Genomic DNA, 26,424 nt, shown 5'->3' on the forward strand with positions numbered 1-26,424 from the left:
GATTAAGTCAACCCCATACAAATAGGTTACGATTATTATCAGCAGACCTGCAGCTACTCGGGAAGATATGCAAACCCTTCTTTTCTACCGACTGCCTAACTTTTATTTAAGAAATAAATTAATGTTGTGTTATATACCACTATTGCGCCACAAACCGTGTACCACAGGTGGCCACACTTTGCCCTCAAGGACCATTAACAGTTCAAGTTTTCCATACAATCTGTGTCTCTCTTAAAATGGGTCAGCTAGTAAGGAAAACACCTGTGCACCAACTAAGATCTAGAAAACATGAACCGTCAGGGGTCCGATAGGACTGAGCTTGGTTATATAGAAACCAGTAATAATTTCTGGAAAAATAAAATAAAAATTATATATATATATATATATATATATATATATATATATATAAAAATATGTCACCTATGTCATAATTGCGAAGGCCCCCGAAAATGGCTAAATAAGCTCAGTGCAGGTGTAAAAAAATAAAAATAAAATAAGAAAAAGCTTCCTTAGCAGCCAAAGAGCTAAAAAAAAAAAAAAAAAAAAAGATTTTTTTTCTATCCTTTAGCACATTTACCCTTTAGGTAATTTGATTTCCTTCCCTGAAGCAACAAACTGAAGACCAACAAAAAACAGCTACAAATCAAATTTTTGCCAATACTCATGGAAAAAGGCTGCCCCCGCTATCTTCTTCTAATGGATTTATTTCCGTCAGCGCACAGCATCCAGTGACACTTTCATTCCATGCAGTACTTTTCCATTATTCTCCAGACAAGGTGATCACGGGATTAACCAGACAAGATTATTACTCCGATAATACATCCTGTCCTCTCAGATATCATTAGCAAGCTCAGATGTGTGCTGGAAGTGTCCCGTGCCCCCCTCCCATGTTAGTAAAAGATTATACTTCTTGGGTAATTTCAGACGATTTCTCTTCTGGTTAATGGTAAGATATTCCATAAAAGCTGCTATCAGACCTCAACGTGATCTCTTTGTTCCCCTGGAAAAGTGCAGCATAGTCAATGGACTGGAAAGGAGAAACACACCATTGATAAATCTTGAAGGAGAGCGCCAGCATAATTTGCAGGTACCATGAAATACAGCTAAGCGCAACCTTTACAGAGCACCTATTATATTCATTAGACATTATCGAGCTGATCGGACGCCTGTTTGCCATTCTGAAGGTGCAGCAGAGATGAAACTATAGGTTAAGATAAAATAATAAAAAGGGATTTGGGGTTTCCTTAGGGATTTGCCCTAAAGAAACAAGTCTTGTAAAAAAAAAATATTAATGGTGTAGTTTCTCCTCTACAGTATACAATCTTACATTACCGCGTACTTTGATTGCTCAGGTAGGAGCGATGCCAAATTGAACATTAATCATGCAACGGAAATAATTATCTTTGCGCTATGTCAAAAAGCAGAAGACTGGTCTTGAAAGCAGACATGACCAACTTTAGATTTCGGCTTTCTATGCAAGTAGACCAAAAAACAGTGGTCATAAAATTTGCGCACACAAAATATACCATGCTTGGTGCGCAAATCAACAAAAAAATCTAAACAGGAAATACCACCCAATTATCCCATGGCGACAGGGTTTTCCTGGAGGACGCCTGTTTTTGCCCTGCTCAGGGGAATCAGACGCACTCAGCTCTGTGAAGGAGTGAGGGTGAGGACGAGTATTAGAGAGAAACTTCCTTTCTACCAATAACATCCTCCATATTTCAGACGCATTATAATTGAACAGTGCTGATTGGATTAGCTAGCGCAAACATCAACATACTCCTAAAGTCAATCATATGCTTAAAACGGAATGCCAGGAATAATGTTTTGGTAATGGTGCAGGTTCTGGACAAGTAACACAAGAATACAAAAATATTACATTAACCTCCATAGAACACAGATGCTCTATACCCTGGATAAGCATATTTAATGAATTGTGCAATCAAACAAGACAGTTGTGTTGGTAAAGATTAAGGTCCTGACTCTAGTGGGTTAAGATGAGAAATGCTGTTTATAGTCTCAGATGTGGAGTGGCTTGGAAGACAGACATGCCATTTCCAGAGTTTCAATTACTGTATTTAGTAAACAAGAATGCCAAGCTAACCAATTGATTTCTGCCCAGGGCAGCCGCATGAGCCGGATTTCATTATATGACTCAACAGAGAAATGAAATCTGGTGTTTTGTCATCTGCACTTCACTGACTGTATACCAGACAAGTCTTCTGCTTGCAGGAGACCCGGGTTCTTAAGGAAATCAGATCAGCAATCCTAAAATGCTGCTTTAATCTAAAATAATATAAAACTTCCAGAGGTTTCCAAACGTATATGAAAAAGCACCAGGACACAGATCACGTGTACTCTGTTCACGTGGCAGCAGGATAAAAGTTATTGCCTCCTGTTTCCACACAATGCTTACAGACACAAAGGGTTATATTTACTAAACAGCGGGTTTTCAAGGCTGCCGATTATCTCGGTTTTGACCTCTAGATTTAAAGGGCAACAGCAGTAAATGCAGAACAAGCCTGGTTTAACATTTATTACTATTGCTCTTTAAAGCTCAGAGGTGAAACTGCAGAGAATTGTGAGCTTTGAAAACCTGTTTTCTTAGTAAATATACCCCCAGTTCTAGTGTGGATGAGAAAAATATATCCTTTACAATCAATACTAGCACACTTGGGAAGCAGTGGTGGAACTTCAGCTGTTACAGGGCACAGAGTAGGCTATGAGGGTTCGGGAGGTGAGGTAGAGGATGCTGGGCTATGGCCGGTAGTCCAGTATTCGCCCGATCTCTACTCCATCAACCCGTTTCCATGAATGCTCGTCTAATTTCAAGGTTAAGCGAGTTGGTGGAGCCAAGATCAAGAAAACAAGTGTGTTTCAAGTAATCATAATCACAAAGAGGATTGGTGGCCATCATTTCTACTCTAGGGTCATGGTTGATTAATGGAATCACACTGTGTGTATAATTGTGTTTTTATGGTGAGATACCACTAGTAATGGACGGAGCTTTATGAAACCTAGAAGCGTACTGAAAGATACCTTTATGTACAGAATATCAAGGTTTTTTAAAGTGAAGGGGTTTGGACCCCATTTATTTCATTTTCGTGTTCTTATTGGAATTGGACCTTATCCGATCTATTTCACTTATCTGATCTACTTCACTTATCCAGGTGCTCAGAATGCAGATAAGTACTGGGGTTTGGGTTAATTTCTGGGTTAGACACTAGGGGGAAGGTTAGGCTGTGGGGGGAGGGGCTGTTAGGGTTAGGCTGCGGGGGGGAGGGGCTGTTAGGGTTAGGCTGCAGGATGTTACATTTAGGATTAGGGTTAAAACACTTAACAAAATCCGTCAGGATTTGCAACATCGGGATACCGCGTCAGTATTTTGACAGTTGGGATCCTATGCACCGGGATATCGATATCAATTCATTAAAGGATATATATAATATTACAATATATTACCAATTTCTTTTTCAACATGGTAAAATATTGGCAGAGAACAGCAATTTGTTAAAGAATGCATAAGCGGATCACAATTATTATCCTCTGACCAGAACACTACCCAAGTGTTGACTTGTAATAGACACAAACTGGGGGAATTCAATTGTTTTTCCCTGTGGCCACCACTAGATGGTGCCCAACGGAGCAATTCAATTGTTGCTCCGTTAAGGCGCGCTGTGCTGCGGTGAGACACATTTCAGCCGCCCATGCTAGAGAGCTGAAATGTGTGAAAAGTGACCCGCTTGGGGGCCCAGACAGCAGCTTTTGAGATTGCGCCCATTAGTTTAGTTGAGTTTAGCTGCTTTATGCGGCTAAACCAGACACTAATGGGTGCCATCAGTGTGATAATGGGCATCGATTGAATATCGCTCCTACAATCTAACGTCAATTTAGACTGGAGACTGGGCGGCGGTTTCAATTGAATTCCCCACAAAATATTACGTTTGGCCAAAGCTGTTAGAATAATAAGGGGAAGTGTAGGTGGTTTTCCTATGTTTCCCTGCACTAAGTTACCCAGTTGGCAGAAGACGAATAACTGCTACTGCTTGGTGGTAAAGGGGTCTATTTACACAGCAATGAACAGAGATAAAGCGGACGGTGAAAAAGTCACAGCCAATCAGATCCTAACCGCCATGTCAGAGGCTGTGTTTGAAAAATGGTAGTCAGGAGCTGATTGGCTGGTACTTTATCTCCATCCAAGGCTTAGTAAATAGACTCCAAAGTCACACACACAATCATATCTCCCTATATCATGGCAAAGGGAATGTGGGGAACAGCACAGTCATTTTAGATTGCTCCCAATTCTGGATAAAAAAAACATCTGGATAATAAAAAGCAGCATTCCAGATAACAGATAACTGAATACATAGAACACACTATACATGCATATGTTGAATAATTTAACAAAAAAGCTGGGGTCTTGAGAAGGAACAACAATCCCCTCCTGCTCTTTGTACAGATAGAGATAATGAATGGGCATCACACAATGAGGAGGCTTGGAAGATTGTCACACTGACAGGAGGTACAGGTTCAGTCTACCTCTTGGAACACCCATGATGACATCAGTGTCAGCCAGGTCTACAACAAGATACGGGAGCTCCCTATCACCACCCTAGCTGGCTGAGACATGCTGCTTGGAAGAGGTCTCCTTAGAGATATAAAAATATCTAGCAAGCTGGTTATTAGACTATTTTTGCAAGGTGTATTTAGAACTGGCATACCTACTATTAGTGTTGATCAGTGTAAGCATTCAATCATTTTAGGGTAAAATAAAATGTTTGTGATGTATAACCTCTTCCCCTCTTGTATCAGTCTGCACTGTGAACATCATTAGCGGATTGCAAAAAAAAAATAATATTTAGAAATAATACTCAATATGTAATTTGACTCAGTTCTGGGGGATCTAACAATTTCCACTAGCTACTCAATTGCAAGAAAAGTTCTATGAATTGATCCTCTTAACCTTCCTTACTTAGGTCTTACTCTTGGCAACTACTCATCCAACTCTTGCGCCATCATACCGTTCCACCTGTACTGACTGTCTTTGTGTTCACTTCCTTCTATATCATAGAAACATACATAGAAACATAGAATTTGTCGGCAGATAAGAACCACTTGGCCCATCTAGTCTGCCCCTTATTTTTTTTTTTTATATTATTTTTTAACACTAACCTTATTTGATCCTTATTTCTTTGTAAGGATATCCTTATGTCTATCCCATGCATGTTTAAATTGCTCTACTGTCTTAGCCTCTACCACCTCTGATGGGAGGCTATTCCACTTGTCCACTACCCTTTCTGTGAAATAATTTTTCCGCAAATTTCCCCTGAACCTCCCCCCCTCCAGTCTCAGTGCATGTCCTCGTGTCCTATTGCTTCTCTTCATTTGGAGAATGTTTCCCTCCTGGACTTTGTTAAAACCCTTCATATATTTGAAAGTTTCTATCATGTCCCCCCTTTCCCTTCTCTGCTCCAAACTATACATATTGAGATTTCTTAGTCTGGGTATGTTTTGTGATGTAGGCCATGCACCATTTTAGTTGCCCTCCTTTGTACAGTTTCTAATGTATTAATATCCTTTTGAAGATATGGCCTCCAGAACTGAATACAGTATTCTAGATGAGGCCGTACCAATGACCTATACAGTGGCATTATTACTTCTTTCTTTCTGCTGCCGATTCCCCTCCCAATGCAGCCAAGCATCTGACTAGCCTACCTCATTGCCTTGTTACATTGCTTACCTGCTTTTAAGTCATCTGAAATAGTGACTCCTAGATCCCTTTCCTCCTCAGTAGTTTCCAGTATAGTGCCATTAATACTGTATTTAGCTTTAGGATTTTTGAGACCCAAGTGCATGATTTTGCATTTTTTGGCATTAAACTGTAATTGCCAGACTCTTGACCATTCCTCTAGTCTACCTAGATCCTCAATCATTTGTTTTACCCCACCTGGTGTGTCTACTCTGTTGCATACCTTTGTGTCATCTGCAAAAAGGCATACTTTCCCTTTAATGCCATTTGCAATGTCACCAATAAAGATATTAAAAAGCACTGGTCCAAGTACAGATCCCTGGGGTACTCCACTGGTAACATTTCCCTCCTGTGAATGCACTCCATTTACCACAACTCTCTGTTTTCTATCCTTCAACCAAGATCTTATCCATTCAATAATCCTAATATCCAATCCCAAACTTTCAAGTTTATTTAGCAATCTGCGATGTGGAACTGTGTCAAAAGCCTTACTAAAGTCTAGATAAGCTATATCCATGGCTCCACCTTTATCCATCACTTTAGTCACACAATCAAAAAAGTCAATAAGATTTGTTTGACATGATCTCCCCCCAGTGAATCCATGCTGTTTGGGATCCAGTGATCTCTTCCTATGTCATCTCATGGGCATAATAAATCTGCAGCTCCTTCTCCAGATTTTTTCAAGGTTAAAAAAAAAAACATACAGGCTCCACTATACCTCCATAGGACTCTTGTACCTCTACATCAAAGCCGCTCAATTTAAGAACACAAATGATCTTTCCTCCACTTTGCACGCAATTCCGTGATTCTTATTCTTCCCTGTTTATCCTGGGTGACAACTCCTCCCCCCCTCCCCTTCTTCAGTTTACTGGCCCAGTCCAGTGCTCACTTGGATTCCTGCAATCGTCCTCGCCTCTCCACATCACAACTGGAGGTTCTGAAAAGGGGGATAATATCATAAGAGCTTTCTGATGTCATTAAATCACTTAAAGCAGAGTCTGCCCCAGGAACTGATGGTTTTTCCGCTCTCTTCTATAAAAATAAACATGTCCCCAGCACTTACCCTCCTGTTACTCGACCTCTATAAGGGTGATTCTTGCTGGTAGAAAATTTGACGGGGCTACCACCAAGAAGACATCACAGTCATCCCTAAAGTGGCAGTGACTCCTTCCACTAGTGAAACTATAGGCCAATTCGGTTACTGAACGTAGATCTACAGATTTTTGCTAAATTACTAGAAACCCGTCTAGCATCAGTAATTTGCATTCTTGTTCATCCAGACCAAATTGACTTCATTCCTGGGTGTCAAGCTACAGGTGACACGTGAAAGTAATTGATGTCATCCATATAGCCAATACATGGACTCACTCTGCTCTGGTGGTTACCTTAGGCGCAGAAATGGCCTTTGACAGAATGGATTTGTCCTTAATGCGTCTAACCCTACATAGCTCTCGGTTCCAAGGTGTTTTTATCTGTAAATTTGCATCTCTATACTTCAATCCCTCTGCATCGGCCTTGGCAAATGGCCTTGTGTCTGCTCCTTTACCAATGATATGGGACAGGGTTGTCCCCTTTTGTCTTTCTTAGTCGCTCTTCTCATGGAGCCTCTTACATTTAGATTTCGGCTTCACTCCACATTATTAGGTATACACCTCCATTGTTTGCAATATTGCACTTTATGCTGCTGCTGATGTTCTCACTCTCACCGAATGGCACTCTCTAACTTTAAGCTTAAGTCGGACAACACTAAGGCGATTTCTCTCCATTTACTGTAGATCCCTTTGCTTTTTATCTGCTCAGAACAGGCTAAAGGTTTTGTTGGTGCACTGAAACTCGAGTACCTAGGTGTTCATCTCACTAGCTCTTATGATCACCTGTATTCAGCAAATTTCCCTTCATTCATGGCATTCGTTAAAAAAGGTTCTTGCATCTTGGAAAGATCTTTATTTGTCCTCCTGATACTTTCCTCTTCCAGACTCTCCCAGTGCGTCTCCCTTCCTCCTTCCTTTAAACTCTTCAGTAAACGGATTCTAAATTGACTTGGTCAGGTAGGCGATTGAGAGTCCTCCAAACGTTGTAGAAGAGAAAGACTCGCTTACATTTATTGTCCTCTTTTTCCTGTCTTTCACCCTTACTAACCTGCCCACTGTTTTCCATTTCCTTCTCTCTTCACTTTCATGCGCTCTCCCCCATCTCCCTGGCCCCCTACCTCCATCCTGTAGAACCCTTTAGGAATCTCTAATTATACATAGCCTTACTGACATTCATGCAAATTTCAATATTACCCCAAATTCATCATTTTGCCTTTCAATAGCTGTAAATTGTATGTTATTGTTTAAATTTTTTTTTTTAAAGTCTGTTCTATTTATCTAATGACTGTATCCCTTTTTTCCCCTCCCCCTTTCCCATTCTGTAGCCTCTTGCTTATATTTGACAATTCAACTAATTATAATTATATGTAAGTGGGAGAAACAATTGGTAATCCATTACAAAATAAAATTACCTAAAATTTGAAAAATAAGGTCAAGCACAACTGGACAATATAATACTATCATTTTTCCACCCAATCACCATGCTGTAACGGGTCCAGAGTCGTATGCAACCTCTTAATCCGGGTCCAACCCTGCAAGTTGGATTCCCAGGTCACTGAATTGTTTTTTTTTTTTTTTTTAAGGAGCAGTTTCCACTGCTACCTATGCCGGGGTTTTGAAGGCAATGGAAAAGAGCTATTAAAGGGCTACCACAACTAGGAGGCCGGTTCCTTGGGATGTCCTGCAATTAATGAGAATTGTGAAGAATTTGCACTGTTCATGTAAAAGGAGAACATTGGAAGAGAACTGGATCTGACTTTGAGGGCGTTTGATTGAAGTGTATGATCTTTCTTATAGTGGGACTGCCAGTGGGGTATACATAGGGTGCTTTGGACAGACCTTGGCCCTTGTGTGATCAGGCAATCCAAAACCATATTTTACGTGGCCATTTCAAGTCAGTGAAGATCGTCAGGCAGATCGTTTTCTCAAAAATACGGCAGCATTTAGCGAACTTGCAAATAATTCACGGGGAGATTTATCAAACCTTCTACAGAGATTCTAGCTATCATTTTATAGAGTGTACTAGATAAATGATAGCTAGTATCTGATTGGTTGTTTTCTCTCCCTAAATGAGCAGGCAATGTTATGTCAGCCAAGAGCACTCTACTTCAAGATATCCAACTGACTTCTATTATAATCTTAAATACACTTTGATGCACAAAATCCGTGTTCAGAGAAAAGTCAAATCTGGACACAAATAAAATCAATTCTATTCAGGAATCCAAACGTACAGTAGGTGAGCAGTATGGCCTGATATGAAAAAAAAATGTCTACATACAGTACGAGTTCACACGCATGAATTCCTAACAGAGAGACAGAACCAGTGTGACATTAATCTTCACTTCAAAAAAAAAAATAAGAAAAATTGTGCGATCAACTTTATAAAAAATGACAACAGTCGAGTAGTAAAGAAAGGAAGAATCTTTTCAAAATGTTGAGTTACATTTGTTAGAACTCTCTTTAATTCATCTGGTAGCGTGCGGTTACCTTCTGACTGCATTGCCAACCTACCAGTGTTCTGCTGTGTGCAATACTGTTTTATGATAAATCAAATTAACTTTCCTTGACCCCACTGCCTGTAGGAAAACACAGCGGAGGCTGAGGCAGTTTGCTATACTCCAGAGGGATTTCGTTCCCCTCAGCTATGTGATAGATCTGAAACGGACAAGACAAGTCTGACAGCTAGATAAAAGAAAATATCAAGTAGGCATACTCTCCTGTGGGACTCGATTCTTAAGGCAGATGATGAAATTAGCGATGCCGGGAATAAATTAACCCCTTTGAGGCTGACAGTCTACTATATAGATACGCTCGTTGCTGAAAAGGGTTTGCTTTAAAAGTTCTTGAAAGAAAATAAATGAATATTAAAAAGGGAATTAAAACTGTATCCTTCACCGCCACATTTTTCTACTACCTTATGGTGGAAATAAAGCATCTTCTTGTTCATAGCAGAATCTGGACAGCCTTTTCAAAGTGATAGGGAAGGGTGAGCAAGGCCATTCCTCATCTCAATCTTAAACTGGGTACACAGTGTGGGTAAATCAGACCTGACCGCTGCTGTGAGTTTTCGCACAGCGGGCGATCAGGTTCAAACTGCGCACGCATATGCACCACAATGCGCAGGCGCGTGGCAAAGGTACAAAGCGGATCGCCGCTCAGCGATGGGTTTGTGCGACTGATCCGTTCGCAAGGAGATTAGCAGGAAGAAGGCGTTTGTGGGTGGCAACTGACCGTTTTCTGGGAGTGTCTGGAAAAGCGCAGGCGTATCCATGCGTTTGCAAGGAGGGTTCCTGACGTCAATTCCGGTCCCGAACAGGCTGATGTGATCGCAGCGGCTGAGTAAGTCCTGGGCTGTGCATAGACTGCACAAAATCAGTTTGCAGCTCTGCTACACATGCGTTCACACACTTGCACAGAGAAAATACACTCCCCCTGTAGGCGGTGACTATCTGATCGCAGCAGTGCAAAAATCGCCTGCTACAACCCGCCCCCTTACAATCCCAACTAACTGGTATTATTCCCACGACACCCATAGAGTGGGAAAAGAAGCGGTGGCAAGCACAACTCGCCAATGAGCCCGCAAGTGGCTTTGTTGCGCTAGCCCCCCCCCCCCAAGCCGGCCATCTCAATGCCGGGATCCCACCATCGGTATGGTGGCTGGCGGTCTCCTGACCGCCGGTCACACGATACCAACCCGTCTGTAACCACACCCGACTTCCTTTAATCTTTTCCTGGTCGGGTCAAATGATTTTTAAAAATGCTTATAAAAAAAACCCCCAGATCTGACTGGTGATCAGCTGACCAATGTTGCAGTGTGCAGGCTGCGGAGACCATTACTGTTATGTTACACATATACACAATGATTCATATTGCTAGTGCTAGTTTGGTCATTGAAGACAAAACTGGCCGCACATTGCATTGCGCACTGTCACAAATCGGCCTCATGTGATCAGATACAGGCCTCACAGAAGGCAGTTGTTTGGACGATTGGCTCTGGCAACTTTATCCAAGTGCTCACAGCGTTCAAACTGCACAAAGATCCAGTCGCCCGGGCTGTGCCCATGTATGGAGCGTTCTAGAGCTGCAGATTATAATGGAACTGCTGCTTTCTTGCCAAAAAAAACATTCAAGTTTAAAAACAGAGCGCAATACTTTTTTCAACTGTCAAATAAATAACATGAATACTTGTTGGTAATGGCTTTTAATAATCACTGGAAAATTCAAGTGAATTCTATATTTACTACTATATTTATAACCTAAATGTTTACCTCCTGTTAGCACGAATGGAGTGATAGGTTTCCCTGGAGAAACAGTATGTTACATTGGCAGAAGTTTTGTTTGTTGCAGCCATTGCTGTGGTGACATCCTTTACTCTGTGCCTGGGCTGTAACGTCTACTACAAAGGTAGTGCCGAGCTGCCCCGTCTTACCGTTCCCTATCAGACAATCAGAAGGTCATACACGCAGGGCAAACGCAACATTAACATCCATCTACTCTGTCCATAGTTGCCAAGGGTCACTAATTTCATGGTATAATCCCAGGTTGTAAAGATTTGCACCTGGGAAAAGTCCCTATGACTGTTCAGTAGAATTCCTATTAATCTGTACACTGATGCAGTTGTCACTATGCAGGAGGTGATATACTCGCACCTCCCGCGGGAACCTAAGTACTGACCCTAATGTACCCAAACCCAGCCACTTTCTGCCCAGAAACTCAGCACCTTTCTGTGAAGCAGAACTGTCCGGACAGTTTGGATGTATTATTTATTTATAAACAGTATTTTAGATTGTTCTTCGATATTGGGGGTCATTCCGAGTTGATCGCTCGCTAGCAGTTTTTAGCAGCCATGCAAACGCTAAGCCGCCGCCCTCTGGGAGTGTATTTTAGCTTAGCAGAAGTGCTAACGAATGCATCGCAGAATGGCTACAAAAAAAATATAGTGCAGTTTCTGAGTAGCTTCAGACCTACTCAGCGCTTGAGATCACTACAGACCATTCAGTAAAGGATTTGACGTCACAAACACTCCCTGCGTTCGCCCAGCCACGCCTGCGTTTTTCCTGGCACGCCTGAATTTTTTCGATCACTCCCTGAAAACGGTCAGTTGACACCCAGAAATGCCCACTTCCTGTCAATCACTCTGCGGCGGCTATTGCGACTGAAAAGCTTCGCTAGACCTCGTGTGAAAATACATCGTCTGTTGTGAAAGTATGTCGCGCATGCGCACTGCGCATCATACGCATGTGCAGAAGTGCCGTATTTTTACTTAATCGCAGCGAACATTTTCAGCTAGCGATCAACTCAGAATGATCCCCATTATGCGATACCTTGCATAGAATAGTTGCTCATATACATTTCTTACCTTCGCCCCTTTCCTATAACACATTTGTCCCACTCCCCACCCATCAGCCCGCCCTCTCTAGCACGCAATAAGTTCCTCCCTAAGCCTGGAAAATACAAGGAAGCATGTTTGCGCTATAATCCTATGTCTTCCCTAAACACCAGCTTGCAATTCTAAGACAACACAATGAATAACCACCTTTTATTACTCCTGCTTAGTCTAATAAACTGAAATGTATCATATTCATTGGTATTATTCCTCCCCCCCTTGGTCAAGGATGAAGCCACCTGGTGTACTACATTAAAACACAGCATAAAAAGCATGGGAGTATATTTGGACATTAGGCCTAATTAAGAGATTCCGATTTTTGATTATCTGCGCAGATCTTGGCCTGTGATGCTTGACGCGGTGTGGCTGCAGACGTCAAGTGAGTGACAATGGGGGCATGGAGGTGAACCGTTCCAGAAATCGGGGACTCTGTTCCGTATTCACGGTGTGCCCAAGCCAGTGGCTGAGTCCTCGGATATCTGATACTCACGCAGGGGATTCGATCCTGCCATCGGATAACAGAATCCTATTTAACACAAGACGCCTTCTCAAGCTTTGGCAGATTTTAGCACAGCTGCTGCATCTTTGTGACTCTGAATCAGGGCAAGTGTTAGGTCACATGATGCCCGACATTGACCGGAAACATACTTTGCTCAGAAAAACAATGTCTTTCTCAGGAACCTGTAGGCAGGCTATAAGTAACAACGGATCTCAACCTTCATATGATCTAATGGTACCAGATAGTAGATGCCCCCTGCCCCCTTTATTTTATTATATGCATGTAGGCTCTGGCTTCTCAAACAGAGAGAGTCTTTTGGTTGGGAATAGCATTTGTATATTCCCCTATATGTACAGATGCTCTGGTTTTGTTTCCTTCTAATGGGCCCTACACACTGGGCGATAGTACTCAAAGATATGAACAATCATGTTCATTAATGAACGAGATACCATTCATATCTTTGAGTGTGGAGGCACCAGCGATTAACGATGCGCGGCCCCGCGCTCGTTCATCGCTGGTGCCCCGTCGCTTGTGCATGCAGGCCAATATGGACGATCTCGTCCATATTGGCCTGCACTGCTAAGGAGCCGGGTGACACTCCCCCCATACCCCCCCCCCCCACCGCCGAGTCGCCTGTCGGCCGTATTTGCTGTCGGGCAGCTCAGCGGCGGATCGCGCAATGTGTAGGGCCCATCACTCTCAACACAATTCTTCACAATCTGTCAAGGGTCTTCTCCAGATAAATCTCAGAACTATACTTTATCCCAAACCAGAAGTAATGTACATCTATCCTGCATGGTTCTGTTCTCCATAGTTTAGCAGAAAACGTCAGACACAAATGGCGACAATGACATTAAATACATGAGGGAACCAATATGCCGGGAAGACTTTTGCCCTTGATATTCCCTCCTATTTTATTGGCTAGGCCAGCCAGGTAGTGATTTTGAAAATGAATGGTTTTTACCAGAGTATTATAATTGTGCTAATTCTTCTTGCCCATATGTTATCAGTCTGCCCACCTCTCACAATCACACCACTCCTGTGCAACTCAACCTTTCCTCAAGTATGGGAAAGTAAAGGGCTTGCAAGGTAAGCTTCATGTGTGTATCTTATGTAAGCTCCCCGGACCCAGGAAGGGTAGCCGAAGAAATATTCAGAGCTCTAAATGCACAATGTTTTGCCCTTCATTTTTTGACAATAAAGGAAGATGTGCCAATTTCTTATTTCCTTTCCATTCATCAGACCACCCAAACCCTCTCACCGCATACTGTCCAGATCCAACTGAAGGTTCTCTTTAAGACAAGGGTTTAGGGGTATATGCAATTAGCGGCGAATCGCGGCAAATTATCGCCGTTTTTTAATTCGACACAATTCGACCATCCAATTTCGGCAAGTGGTTGCCGAAATTCACCATATTCAATGGAAAACGGATTCGACAGTCCCGCGGGCGAAAAACGGACGATTTGCCGGATTTTGCCGCAATTTTAAAAAACGGGGAAAAACGGGAAAAACCCGAGAAAAAAATGGCGTGGGGTCCCCCCTCCAAAGCATAACCAGCCTCGGGCTCTTCGAGCTGGTCCTGGTTCTAAAAATGCGGGGGGAAAATTGACAGGGATCCCCCGTATTTTTAAAACCAGAACCGGGCTCTGCGCCTGGTGCTGGTGCAAAAAATACGGGGGACAAAAAGTAGGGGTCCCCCGTATGTTATACACCAGCATCGGGCTCCACTAGCTGGACAGATAATGCCACAGCCGGGGGTCACTTTTATACAGCGCACTGCGGCCGTGGCATTAAATATCCAACTAGTCACCCCTGGCCGGGGTACCCTGGGGGAGTGGGGACCCCTTCAATCAAGGGGTCCCCCCCCCAGCCACCCAAGGGCCAGGGGTGAAGCCCGAGGCTGTCCCCCCCATCCAAGGGCTGCGGATGGGAGGCTGATAGCCTTGAGAAAATGTAAAGAATATTGTTTTTTCCTGTAGTACTACAAGTCCCAGCAAGCCTCCCCCGCAAGCTGGTACTTGGAGAACCACAAGTACCAGCATGCAGGAGAAAAACGGGCCCGCTGGTACCTGTAGTTCTACTGGAAAAAAAATATCCAAATAAAAACAGGAGACACACACCTTGATAGTAAAACTTTATTACACAACTGCCGACACACACATACTTACCTATGTTGACCCGCCGACTGCCACAGTCTCCGACGATCCGGGGTACCGGTGAAAAAAATTAGACTCACCTCAATCCAGTGTCCGGGAGATAATCCACGTACTTGTTAAAATAAGAATTTACTTACCGATAATTCTATTTCTCGGAGTCCGTAGTGGATGCTGGGGTTCCTGAAAGGACCATGGGGAATAGCGGCTCCGCAGGAGACAGGGCACAAAAAGTAAAGCTTTAGGATCAGGTGGTGTGCACTGGCTCCTCCCCCTATGACCCTCCTCCAAGCCAGTTAGGTACTGTGCCCGGACGAGCGTACACAATAAGGGAGGAATTTTGAATCCCGGGTAAGACTCATACCAGCCACACAAATCACACCGTACAACTTGTGATCTAAACCCAGTTAACAGTATGATAACAGCGGAGCCTCTGAAAAGATGGCTCACAACAATAATAACCCGATTTTTGTAACTATGTACAAGTATTGCAGATAATCCGCACTTGGGATGGGCGCCCAGCATCCACTACGGACTCCGAGAAATAGAATTATCGGTAAGTAAATTCTTATTTTCTCTATCGTCCTAGTGGATGCTGGGGTTCCTGAAAGGACCATGGGGATTATACCAAAGCTCCCAAACGGGCGGGAGAGTGCGGATGACTCTGCAGCACCGAATGAGAGAACTCCAGGTCCTCTTTTGCCAGGATATCAAATTTGTAGAATTTTACAAACGTGTTCTCCCCTGACCACGTAGCTGCTCGGCAGAGTTGTAATGCCGAGACCTCTCGGGCAGCCGCCCAAGATGAGCCCACCTTCCTTGTGGAATGGGCCTTAACCGATTTAGACTGTGGCAGGCCTGCCTCAGAATGTGCAAGTTGAATTGTGTTACAAATCCAACGAGCAATCGCCTGCTTAGAAGCAGGCGCACCCAACTTGTTGGGTGCATACAGTATAAACAGCGAGTCAGATTTTCTGACTCCAGCTGTCCTGGAACATATTTTCAGGGCCCTGACAACTCCTAGCAACTTGGAGTCCTCCAAGTCCCTAGTAGGTGCAAGGCACCACAATAAGCTGGTTCAGGTGAAACACTGACACCACCTTAGGGAGAGAACTGGGGACGAGTCCGCAGCTCTGCCCTGTCCGAATGGACAAACAGATATGGGCTTTTTTGAGAAAAAACCACCAATTTGACACTCGCCTGGTCCAGGCCAGGGCCAAGAGCATGGTCACTTTTTATGTGAGATGCTTCAAATCCACATATTTGACTGGTTTTAAACCAATGTGATTTGAGGAATCCCAGAACTACGTTGAGATCCCACAGTGCCACTGGAGGCACAAAAAAGGGGTTTGTATATGCAATACTCCCTTGACAAACTTCTGGACTTCAGGAACTGAAGCCAATTCTTTCTGGAAGAAAATTTACAGGGCCGAATTTGAACCTTAATGGACCCCAATTTGAGGCCCATAGACACTCCTGTTTGCAGGAAATGCAGGAAACGACCGAGTTGAAATTTCTTTGTGGGGCCTTCCTGGCCTCACACCACGCAACATATTTTCGCCACACGTGGTGATAATGTTGTGCGGTCACCTCCTTTCTGACTTTGACCAGGGTAGGAATGACCTCTTCCGGAATGCCTTTTTTCCCTTAGGATCCGGCTTTCCATCGCCATGCCGACAAACGCAGCTGCGGTAAGTCTTGGAACAGACATGGTACTTGCTGAAGCAAGTCCCTTCTTAGCGGCAGAGGCCATAAGACCTCTGTAAGCATCTCTTGAAGTTCCGGGTACCAAGTCCTTCTTGGCCAATCCGGAGCCATGAGTATAGTTCTTACTCCTCTACGTCTTATAATTCTCAGCACCTTAGGTATGAGAAGCAGAGGAGGGAACACATACACCGACTGGTACACCCACGGTGTTACCAGAACGTCCACATCTATTGCCTGAGGGTCTCTTGACCTGGCGCAATACCTGTCCCGTTTTTTGTTCAGACGGGACGCCATCATGTCCACCTTTGGTATTTCCCAACGGTTTACAATCATGTGGAAAAAACTTCTCAATGAAGTTTCCACTCTCCCGGGTGGAGGTCGTGCTGAGGAAGTCTGCTTCCCAGTTTCCATTCCCGGGATGAAAAACTGCTGACAGTGTTATCACATGATTTTCCGCCCAGCGAAAAGTCCTTGCAGTTTCTGCCATTGCCCTCCTGCTTCTTGTGTCGCCCTGTCTGTTTACGTGGGCGACTGCCGTGATGTTTTTCCCACTGGATCAATACCGGCTGACCTTGAAGCAGAGGTCTTGCTAAGCTTAGAGCATTATAAATTTACCCTTAGCTCCAGTATATTTATGTGGAGAAAAGTCTCCATACTTGATCACACTCCCTGGAAATTTTTTCCTTGTGTGACTGCTCCCCAGCCTCTCAGGCTGGGCTCCGTGGTTACCAGCATCCAATTCCGAATGCCGAATCTGCTGCCCTCTAGAAGATGAGCACTCTATAACCACCACAGGAGAGACACCCTTTTGGATATTGGGTTATCCGCTGATGCATCTGAAGATGCGATCCGGACCATTTGTCCAGCAGATCCCACTGAAAAGTTCTTACGTGAAATCTGCCGAATGGAATTGCTTCGTAGGAAGCCACCATTTTTACCAGGACCCTTGTGCAATGATGCACTGTTTTTAGGAGGTTCCTGACTTGCTCGGATAACTCCCTGGCTTTCTCTTCCGGGAGAAACACCTTTTTCTGGACTGTGTCCAGAATCATCCCTAGGCACAGCAGACGTGTCGTCGGGATCAGCTGCGATTTTGGAATATTTAGAATCCACCCGTGCTGATTGTAGCAGTATCCGAGATAGTGCTACTCCGACCTCCAACTGTTCCCTGGACTATGCCCCTATCAGGAGATCGTCCAAGTAAGGGATAATTAAGACGCCTTTTCTTCGAAGAAGAATCATCAATTCGGCCATTACCTTGGTAAAGACCCCAGGGTGCCGTGGACAATCCAAACGGCAGCGTCTGAAACGGATAGTGACAGTTCTGCACCACGAACCTGAGGTACCCTTAGTGAGAAGGGCAAATTTGGGACATAGAGGTAAGCATCCCTGATGTCCCGGGACACTATATAGTCCCCTTATTCCTGGTTCGTTATCACTGCTCTGAGTGACTTCATCTTAATTTGAACCTTTGTAAGTGTTCAAAAAAAATTTTTTAGAATAAGTCTCACCTAGCCTTCTGGCTTCAGTACCACAATATAGTGTGGAATAATACCCCTTTTCTGTAGTAGGAGGGGTAATTTAATTATCACCTGCTGGGAATACAGCTTGTGAATTTTTTCCCATACTACCTCCTTGTCGGAGGGAGACTTGGTAAAGCAGACTTCAGGAGCCTGCGAAGGGGAAACGTCTCGACATTCCCATCTGTACCCCCGGGATACTACTTGTAGGATCCAGGGGTCCTGTACGGTCTCAGCGCCATGCTGAGAACTTGTCAGACGCGGTGGAACGCTTCTGTTCCTGGGAATGGGCTGCCTGCTGCAGTCTTCTTCCCTTTCCTCTATCCCTGGGCAGATATGATTTTATAGGGACGAGAGGACTGAGGCTGAAAAGACGGTGTCTTTTTCTGCAGAGATGTGACTTAGGGTAAAAAACGGTGGATTTTCCAGCAGTTGCCGTGACCACCAGGTCCGATGGACCGACCCCAAACAAGTCCTCTTCCTGTATACGGCCATACTGTGCCGTTTGGAATCTGCATCACCTGACCACTGTCGTGTCCATAACATCTTCTGGCAGTTATGGACATCGCGTTTATTCATGATGCCAGAGTGCAAATATCCCTCTGTGCATCTCGCATATATAGAAATGCTCTATAGTCAATAAAATACTGTCCCTGTCAAGGGTATCAATATTTTTAGTCAGGGAATCCGACCAAGCCACCCTAGCTCTGCACATCCAGGCTGAGGCGATCGCTGGCCGCAGTATAACACCAGTATGTGTGTATATACTTTTTATTATATTTTCCAGCCTTGTCAGCTGGTCCTTGAGGACGGCCCTATCTATAGACGGTACCGCCACTTGTTTTGATAAGCGTGTGAGCGCCTTATCCACCTTAAAGGGTGTTTCCCAACGCGCCCTAACTTCTGGCGGGAAAGGGTATACCGCCCATAATTTTCTATCGGGGGGAACCCACGCATCATCACACACTTTATTTAATTTATCTGATTCAGGAAAAACTATGGTAGTTTTTTCACATCCCACATAATACCCTCTTTTGTGGTACTTGTAGTATCAGAAATACGTAACACCTCCTTCATTGCCTTTAACGTGTGGCCCTAATAAGGAATACGTTTGTTTATTCACCGTCGACACTGGATTCAGTGTCCCTGTCTGTGTCTGTGTCGACCGACTAAAGTAAACGGGCGTTTTAAAACCCTTGACGGTGTTTTTGAGACGTCTGGACCGTACTAATTGTTTGTCGGCCGTCTCATGTCGTCAACCGACCTTGCAGCGTGTTGACATTATCACGTAATTTCCTAAATAAGCCATCCATTCCGGTGTCGACTCCCTAGAGAGTGACATCACCATTACAGGCAATTGCTCCGCCTCCTCACCAACATCGTCCTCCTACCTGTCGACACACACGTACCGACACACAGCACACACACAGGGAATGCTCTGATAGAGGACAGGACCCACTAGCCCTTTGGAGAGACAGAGGGAGAGTTTGCCAGCACACACCAAAAACGCTATAATTATATAGGGACAACCTTATATAAGTGTTTTCCCTTATAGCATCTTAATATATATATAAGCATATCGCCAAATTAGTGCCCCCCCTCTCTGTTTTAACCCTGTTTCTGTAGTGCAGTGCAGGGGAGAGCCTGGGAGCCTTCCCTCCAGCCTTTCTGTGAGGGAAAATGGCGCTGTGTGCTGAGGAGATAGGCCCCGCCCCTTTTTCGGCGGCCTCGTCTCCCGCTCTCAACGGATTCTGGCAGGGGTTAAATATCTCCATATAGCCTCCGGAGGCTATATGTGAGGTATTTTTAGCCAAAATAGGTATTCATTTGCCTCCCAGGGCGCCCCCCTCCCAGCGCCCTGCACCCTCAGTGACTGCCGTGTGAAGTGTGCTGAGAGGAAAATGGCGCACAGCTGCAGTGCTGTGCGCTACCTTTAGAAGACTGAGGAGTCTTCTGCCGCCGATTCTGGACCTCTTCTTACTTCAGCATCTGCAAGGGGGCCGGCGGCAAGGCTCCGGTGACCATCCAGGCTGTACCTGTGATCGTCCCTCTGGAGCTGATGTCCAGTAGCCAAGAAGCCAATCCATCCTGCACGCAGGTGAGTTCACTTCTTCTCCCCTAAGTCCCTCGTTGCAGTGATCCTGTTGCCAGCAGGACTCACTGTAAAATAAAAAACCTAAGCTAAACTTTCCTAAGCAGCTCTTTAGGAGAGCCACCTAGATTGCACCCTTCTCGGCCGGGCACAAAAATCTAACTGGCTTGGAGGAGGGTCATAGGGGGAGGAGCCAGTGCACACCACCTGATCCTAAAGCTTTACTTTTTGTGCCCTGTCTCCTGCGGAGCCGCTATTCCCCATGGTCCTTTCAGGAACCCCAGCATCCACTAGGACGATAGAGAAAAAAAGAAAACGAACACCCGTACCAGCGGACTGAAAGGGGTCCCATGTTTACACATCAGACCCCTTTCCCCGAATGTGCCGGGACCCCACGTGACTCCTGTCACTGAGGTCCCTTCAGCCAATCAGGAAGCGCTACTTCCGTGGCGCTCACCTGATTGGCTGTGCGCGTGTGACCTCAGACAGCGCATCGCACAGCTCCCTCCATTACTTTCAATGGTGGGAACTTTGCCGTCAGCGGCGGGGTTACCCGCGGTCAGCCGCTGACCGCGGGTGGCCCCACCACTAACCGCAAAGTTCCCACCATTGAATATAATGGAGAGGCTTTGTGATGCGCTGTCTGAGGTCACACGTGCACAGAGCCAATCAGCAGAGTGCAAGGACGTTGCACTCGCTGATTGGCTGAAGAGACACTTCTGTGACAGCTGTCACGGGGGTGTCTGCATTCGTGGAAAGGGGTCTCATGTGTCAACATGGGACCCCTTTCAGTCCGCTGGTACGGGTGTTCGTTTTGTTGTTTTGACAAGTACGTGGATTTATCTCTGGACCATGGATCAGGTGAGTATAATTATCTTTTATTTTCAGGTACCCGTGGATTCTACTTGGAGAAGAGGACCGACTGCTTCGTGTCAACATAGGTAAGTATGTGTGTCGGCAGTGTGTAATAAAGTTGTACTTGTCACGGTGTGTGTCTCCTGTTTTTATTTGGGTATTTTTTTCCCAGTAGTACTACAGGTACCAGCGGGCCCGTTTTTCGCCCGCATGCTGGTACTTGTGGTTCTCCAAGTACCAGCTTGCGGGGGAGGCTTGCTGGGACTTGTAGTACTACAGGAAAAACCAATATTCTTTACATTTTCTCAAGGCTATCAGCCTCCCATCCGCAGCCCTTGGATGGGGGGGGGGGGACAGCCTCGGGCTTCACCCCTGGCCCTTGGGTGGCTGGGGGGGGGGACCCCTTGATTGAAGGGGTCCCCACTCCCCCAGGGTACCCCGGCCAGGGGTGACTAGTTGGATATTTAATGCCACGGCTGCAAGGCACTGTATAAAAGTGACCCCCGGCTGTGGCATTATCTGTCCAGCTAGTGGAGCCCGATGCTGGTGTATAAAATACGGGGGACCCCTACTCTTTTTGTCCCCTGTATTTTTTGCACCAGCACCAGGCGCAGAGCCCGGTGCTGGTTTTAAAAATACGGGGGATCCCCTGTCAATTTCCCCCCCGCATTTTTAGAACCAGGACCAGCTCGAAGAGCCAGAGGCTGGTTATGCTTTGGAGGGGGGACCCCACGCCATTTTTTTTCTGAATTTTACCATTCCATCTAAAAAAAATAAAATAAAATATTATTTTAAAAAATATATAAATAATACTTGTGCCTCCAAAAAAGACAAACCAAGTACCTAATCCCTTCTAATATAAATAGATATGCTATTATCAATAAAAAAAACACAAAAAAACCCATGTTTTAATTTTTTTTTATTAGTTTCACCCACCAAAGTGTGGCGGATTGAAAATGTCGAATTTACTGTCTAAAAGCACTGTTGTCGAATTTCCAAACTTCAATTGAATATACTTTGGTCGAATTGCAGCACTTGTATCATTGCAGAAAAGTCGAATTTGACAAAAGTCGAATTTCAAAAAGTCGAATTTTGAAAGTCCGTTTTTTTGACGTAAAGTACTGAATTGCATTGACGATTTTTTTTTTTTGGCGAAAAAGTCCTGAAATTCGACCGCAATTGCATATACCCCTTAGTCTGTCCCAAGCTAGCCTCACTCCATGTCTGCAGAATCACTTTCCTACTGCTTCAAAGAGTCCTTCAAAATACTAAATATCACATTGCTTATTTGTCAATAGTTCACCCATCCTGGGACACTCGTTGAATGATGCAATTAGATTAAACTCCACATCCTGAAGAACATCATGTAGCCTCACAGTTCAGAACAGGGTACACAGTAGTGTGAGTCTCCATGGACCAAACACTAATACCAAAATACCTTTAAGAGCAAATGACTGAACAGAAGGCAGCCATTATCTAGAACACACCTGGTGGCTGAGAAGTCCATATGAAAGTCCTTCCACAAATGGTCCAAACAATATGCTATAACTTTAGTCTTGCCTTTTCTTAGGCCTCCCTGTCTTTATTAAACAGACCAGACCTTCCAAGCTAAAGGCCCTACAGACTGGGCAACTCGCCGCCGAGCTGCCCGACCGCCGATACGGCAGACGGGCGACCCGGCAGCGGGGGAGGTGACAGGGACAGTGAAGGTTCTTCACTTCCCCCGTCAACCGGCTCCATAGCAGTGCATGCAAATATGGACGAGATCGTCCATATTGGCCTGCATGCACAAGCAATGGGGCACCAACGATGAACACGCGCGGGGCCGCGCATCGTTCATCGATGGTGCCTACACACTGATTGATATGAACGTTCATATTGTTTAGTTATATCGCCCAGTGTGTAGGGCCTATTAGACCTGACACTTTATACATACTCCACCAACTTATTTTCCCTTCCATCTTTTACAATTTTCTTATCCCATTATATTGCACTACAATGTGTGTTCTTAATTTATGTTTAACCTTTTGCCTGTTTCCTATAAATAATTTTTTAATCCTATAGATATATATTTTTTAATCTGTTTGTACTGTAATTACATCTGAGAACAAAATTAATGACAATACAATCTTACACCTTATATGTCATTAAAAAGTTTTAATATAAGTGAGGTTTATTGTGACGTGAATTAATTGTAAGGCGCAACGGAATATGCTGCGCTATATAAGAAACTAAATAAATGATACAATGCCAACTTTATATAATCACTTAAGAAAGGTATATTCGAAAGCATTCTACGATGACTGAAATGAACGTTGCTGGAAGAATCCCATCACTCCAGGATCTCCGGGTCAGGATACCTCTACAGCACTAGACCTCAGCCTGTCATGTTCAGTAGGAATGATCTCCCTTTCATGCAGTTCAGCATGATAACGCTGCAGCATGTTAAGCGTCATGTCAATGAAGTGGAAGGCAAGCAGATCAGAAGAGAAAGACAACACAGGCACGCAAAAGGGATAAGGTAGATGCACGTGACAGAAGCCACGTGTGTTCGTATGTTTGTATTAGAAAGAGCAGCTTCACGTTGCTGTCTCCTTCTTCTGTCATTTGCACAACAACAATCTAAAGCAATAACCGCTACTCCTCTAGACAGCAGAGCTCAGCCGTGTCACGCACCTGACAGATATAGATTTGCAGTGATATAAGGCAACAATACCTTTTGTTTGTGCTGTTGAGGGAACAGGGTAAACTCCTGTTGGCAGCGGATTTCCTGCGGGCGAGTTTGCTTTCAGTGATGCTTTCTTCATGCTCGCTGTTCTCCTGTTTTTGAGGGTCGCTTCCCTTGCTGTTCAGATCCCGAAGCACATCGTAGTTAATTTTACTGGAGATTTTTTTCTGTTCCAGCATCTTCTCAATTGCCTCCCCAGCTGTACTGGCTTGTATGGGGGCTCTACGTTTGGAGGACTTCTTTGGCTGCATACCAGAAAATTTATAAATTAGATTATAAATGACACACAGGATAGTATAATATATATATATATATATATATATATATATACACACACATACATGCACACACCCACACAGTATATCAGACAAGCAGCAGCACTCAGAGACATTGTAGAAAATGATCAGTGTATTTATTACATCACTTCAATCCATCCAACGTTTCGGGACCATATAGGCCCTTTGTCAAGGTGATACACTGTGTCGCCTTGACAAAGGAGCTATATGGTCCCAAAACGTTGGATGGATTGGCCAAAACAAACATAATTGTATAATCTTTTTAAGTTTGTGAGTTTTTTCTTGTTACAATTCTGTTGCTTTTTAATTTATGTATTGTTTGTAATATCTGTCATTTTTCACCATACTGCAAAACAATACAAAGGGCTTTTTTTTTTTTAACACTTAAATGTCAACAGATCAATTCAATATTGCGATGAAAGAAAAAAAAAATCTCCTTGGCGCAAAGTGGCTGCCATTCTGAGATCAGACAAAATAGAAACGTTGTATTGATTTGACCCTGGTTATTTGCTGACATTGTATCTTTCAATTGGATTCTTAGAGAAATGTCAAATTTTATAACCGTCCCAAACACTTTGCACTGCAGCTGAAAATGTCACATGAAAACCCCAGGAAGCCAATAGATGAGAAGCTGTCCCCGTGTAACAAGTCAGATGATGATAAAGAAATAAGAAAACAACATTTAAATAGAAATAACTATATAAGACTAAACAGCACAATACACAACCTATAGGAGGAGTTGTGCATGCTGTACGTTTATTCTAATTATTTGAGAGACATTTATAAACCTTCAAAAGAGGAAAAGTGAAGAGGTTGCCAATAGCAACCAGATTCTACAGTAGCTGTCACGTATCTAGTATATTCTATAAAAAAAAGATAACTACAGTCTGAGTAGTTGCTATAGGCAACTACTTTGCTTGTCCTCTTTATAAGGTCCGATACATCATTCCGAGGGACAAAACATTAAAAGCAGTGATGCACAATGGCCCTCATTCAGAGTTGTTCGCTCGCTAGCTACTTTTAGCAGAAATGCGAACACAAAGCCGCCGCCCCCTTGGAGTGTATCTTAGCATAGCAGAATTGCTAACGAAAGATTAGCAATTGCTAACGAAAGATTAGCAATTCTGCTAATATTAGCAGAATTGCTAACGAAAGCAATTTCCTTGCAGTTTCTGAGTAGCTCCAGACCTACTCCTAGATTGCGATCACCTCAGTCCGTTTAGTTCCTGGTTTGACGTCACAAACACGCCCAGCGTCCGACCAGCCACTCCTTCGTTTCTCCAGCCACTCCTGCGTTTTTACCTGGCACGCCTGCGTTTTTTAGCCCACTCCCTGAAAACTGCCAGTTTCCGCCCAGAAACACCCACTTCCTGTCAATCAGCAGAGCGATTGAAAAGCTTTGTTCGCCTGTGAGTAAAATAGCATAGTTTTGTGTAAATTTGCTTAGCGCGTGCACCCTGCTGTGCATACGCATGTGCAGAACTGCCGGATTTTAGCCTATTAGCAATTCTGCTAAAATTAGCAGCGAGCGAACAACTCGGAATGAGGGCCAATATTCGCTGGGTTGCCTGTGAAATTTTGATGGTTTCATTATGATCAATCAATGGATGCAGAGAGATGGTGTTGGCCACCCTTACCCCCAAGGTGGAGCTGCGCTGCCCCACCAGCTTATGGTGCCGCTTCACGTTGGCGAGCCATTTCTACTTAGGTACCAGAACAGCTGAACAGCCAGGCATATAATTTGGTGTTAAATGCTACAAACTCATCTCTTTTCATTACCCGGTTCCTGATCCCTTCTCCCCTTTCATGATGATTCATAGCTGGCACTGACGAACATCAACAAAAACTCAAGAACATTGAATAATAAAAAAATATATAAGGTAATTTTTCTGCTCAACGGTGATTACCCAGGCCTGCTTCTTTTATGCCAACGTGTGATTAATATCTGAATATGTATACATGTACTATTAGTTCTTGTATTCAATCTCCAAAGTATATTTACCTTAGCCCGCTGTAATGTGCATAATACATTTAAATGACTTTCAGCCTGGCCAATTTAATATGAAAAATTAAGTGCTTTAATAGAGCATTGTAGGACAGACAGCAGAATGAACTAACAAAGAAAGCCAGGTCTGAATTAAAACACAAAGAACTAGTAGAGGAGAATAAATTATTTTTGCTGTTTAGAGTAGATTAGTGGAATATACTTTGTAATGTACTGATCCGTGTGAACATTCAAAGCCCTAACTTCAGAACATAAGGTCCTTCATCACTGGAAAGGAACGTTAGCATGTGAATCAGTACACGTGTATCATGCCACTACTAGTGTTCATTATAGCACCCTG

At 44.0% G+C, this 26,424-nt stretch overlaps 1 protein-coding gene across 2 annotated transcripts in view; it reads right to left on the reverse strand.

Annotated features, from left to right (window-relative positions):
• The window catches only part of BRF1 (BRF1 RNA polymerase III transcription initiation factor subunit), a 463,462-nt gene that overhangs the window by 85,538 nt on the left and 351,500 nt on the right, over positions 1-26,424 (reverse strand). For both annotated transcript variants that reach the window (XM_063947216.1, XM_063947215.1), the window contains exon 15: positions 23,772-24,028. In XM_063947216.1, coding sequence (XP_063803286.1) covers positions 23,772-24,028 — 257 coding nt within the window. The remainder of the gene's footprint in view (positions 1-23,771; positions 24,029-26,424) is intronic.

Source organism: Pseudophryne corroboree, chromosome 12, assembly GCF_028390025.1.
Source record: "Pseudophryne corroboree isolate aPseCor3 chromosome 12, aPseCor3.hap2, whole genome shotgun sequence".
Classification (NCBI taxonomy): Eukaryota; Metazoa; Chordata; class Amphibia; order Anura; family Myobatrachidae; genus Pseudophryne; species Pseudophryne corroboree.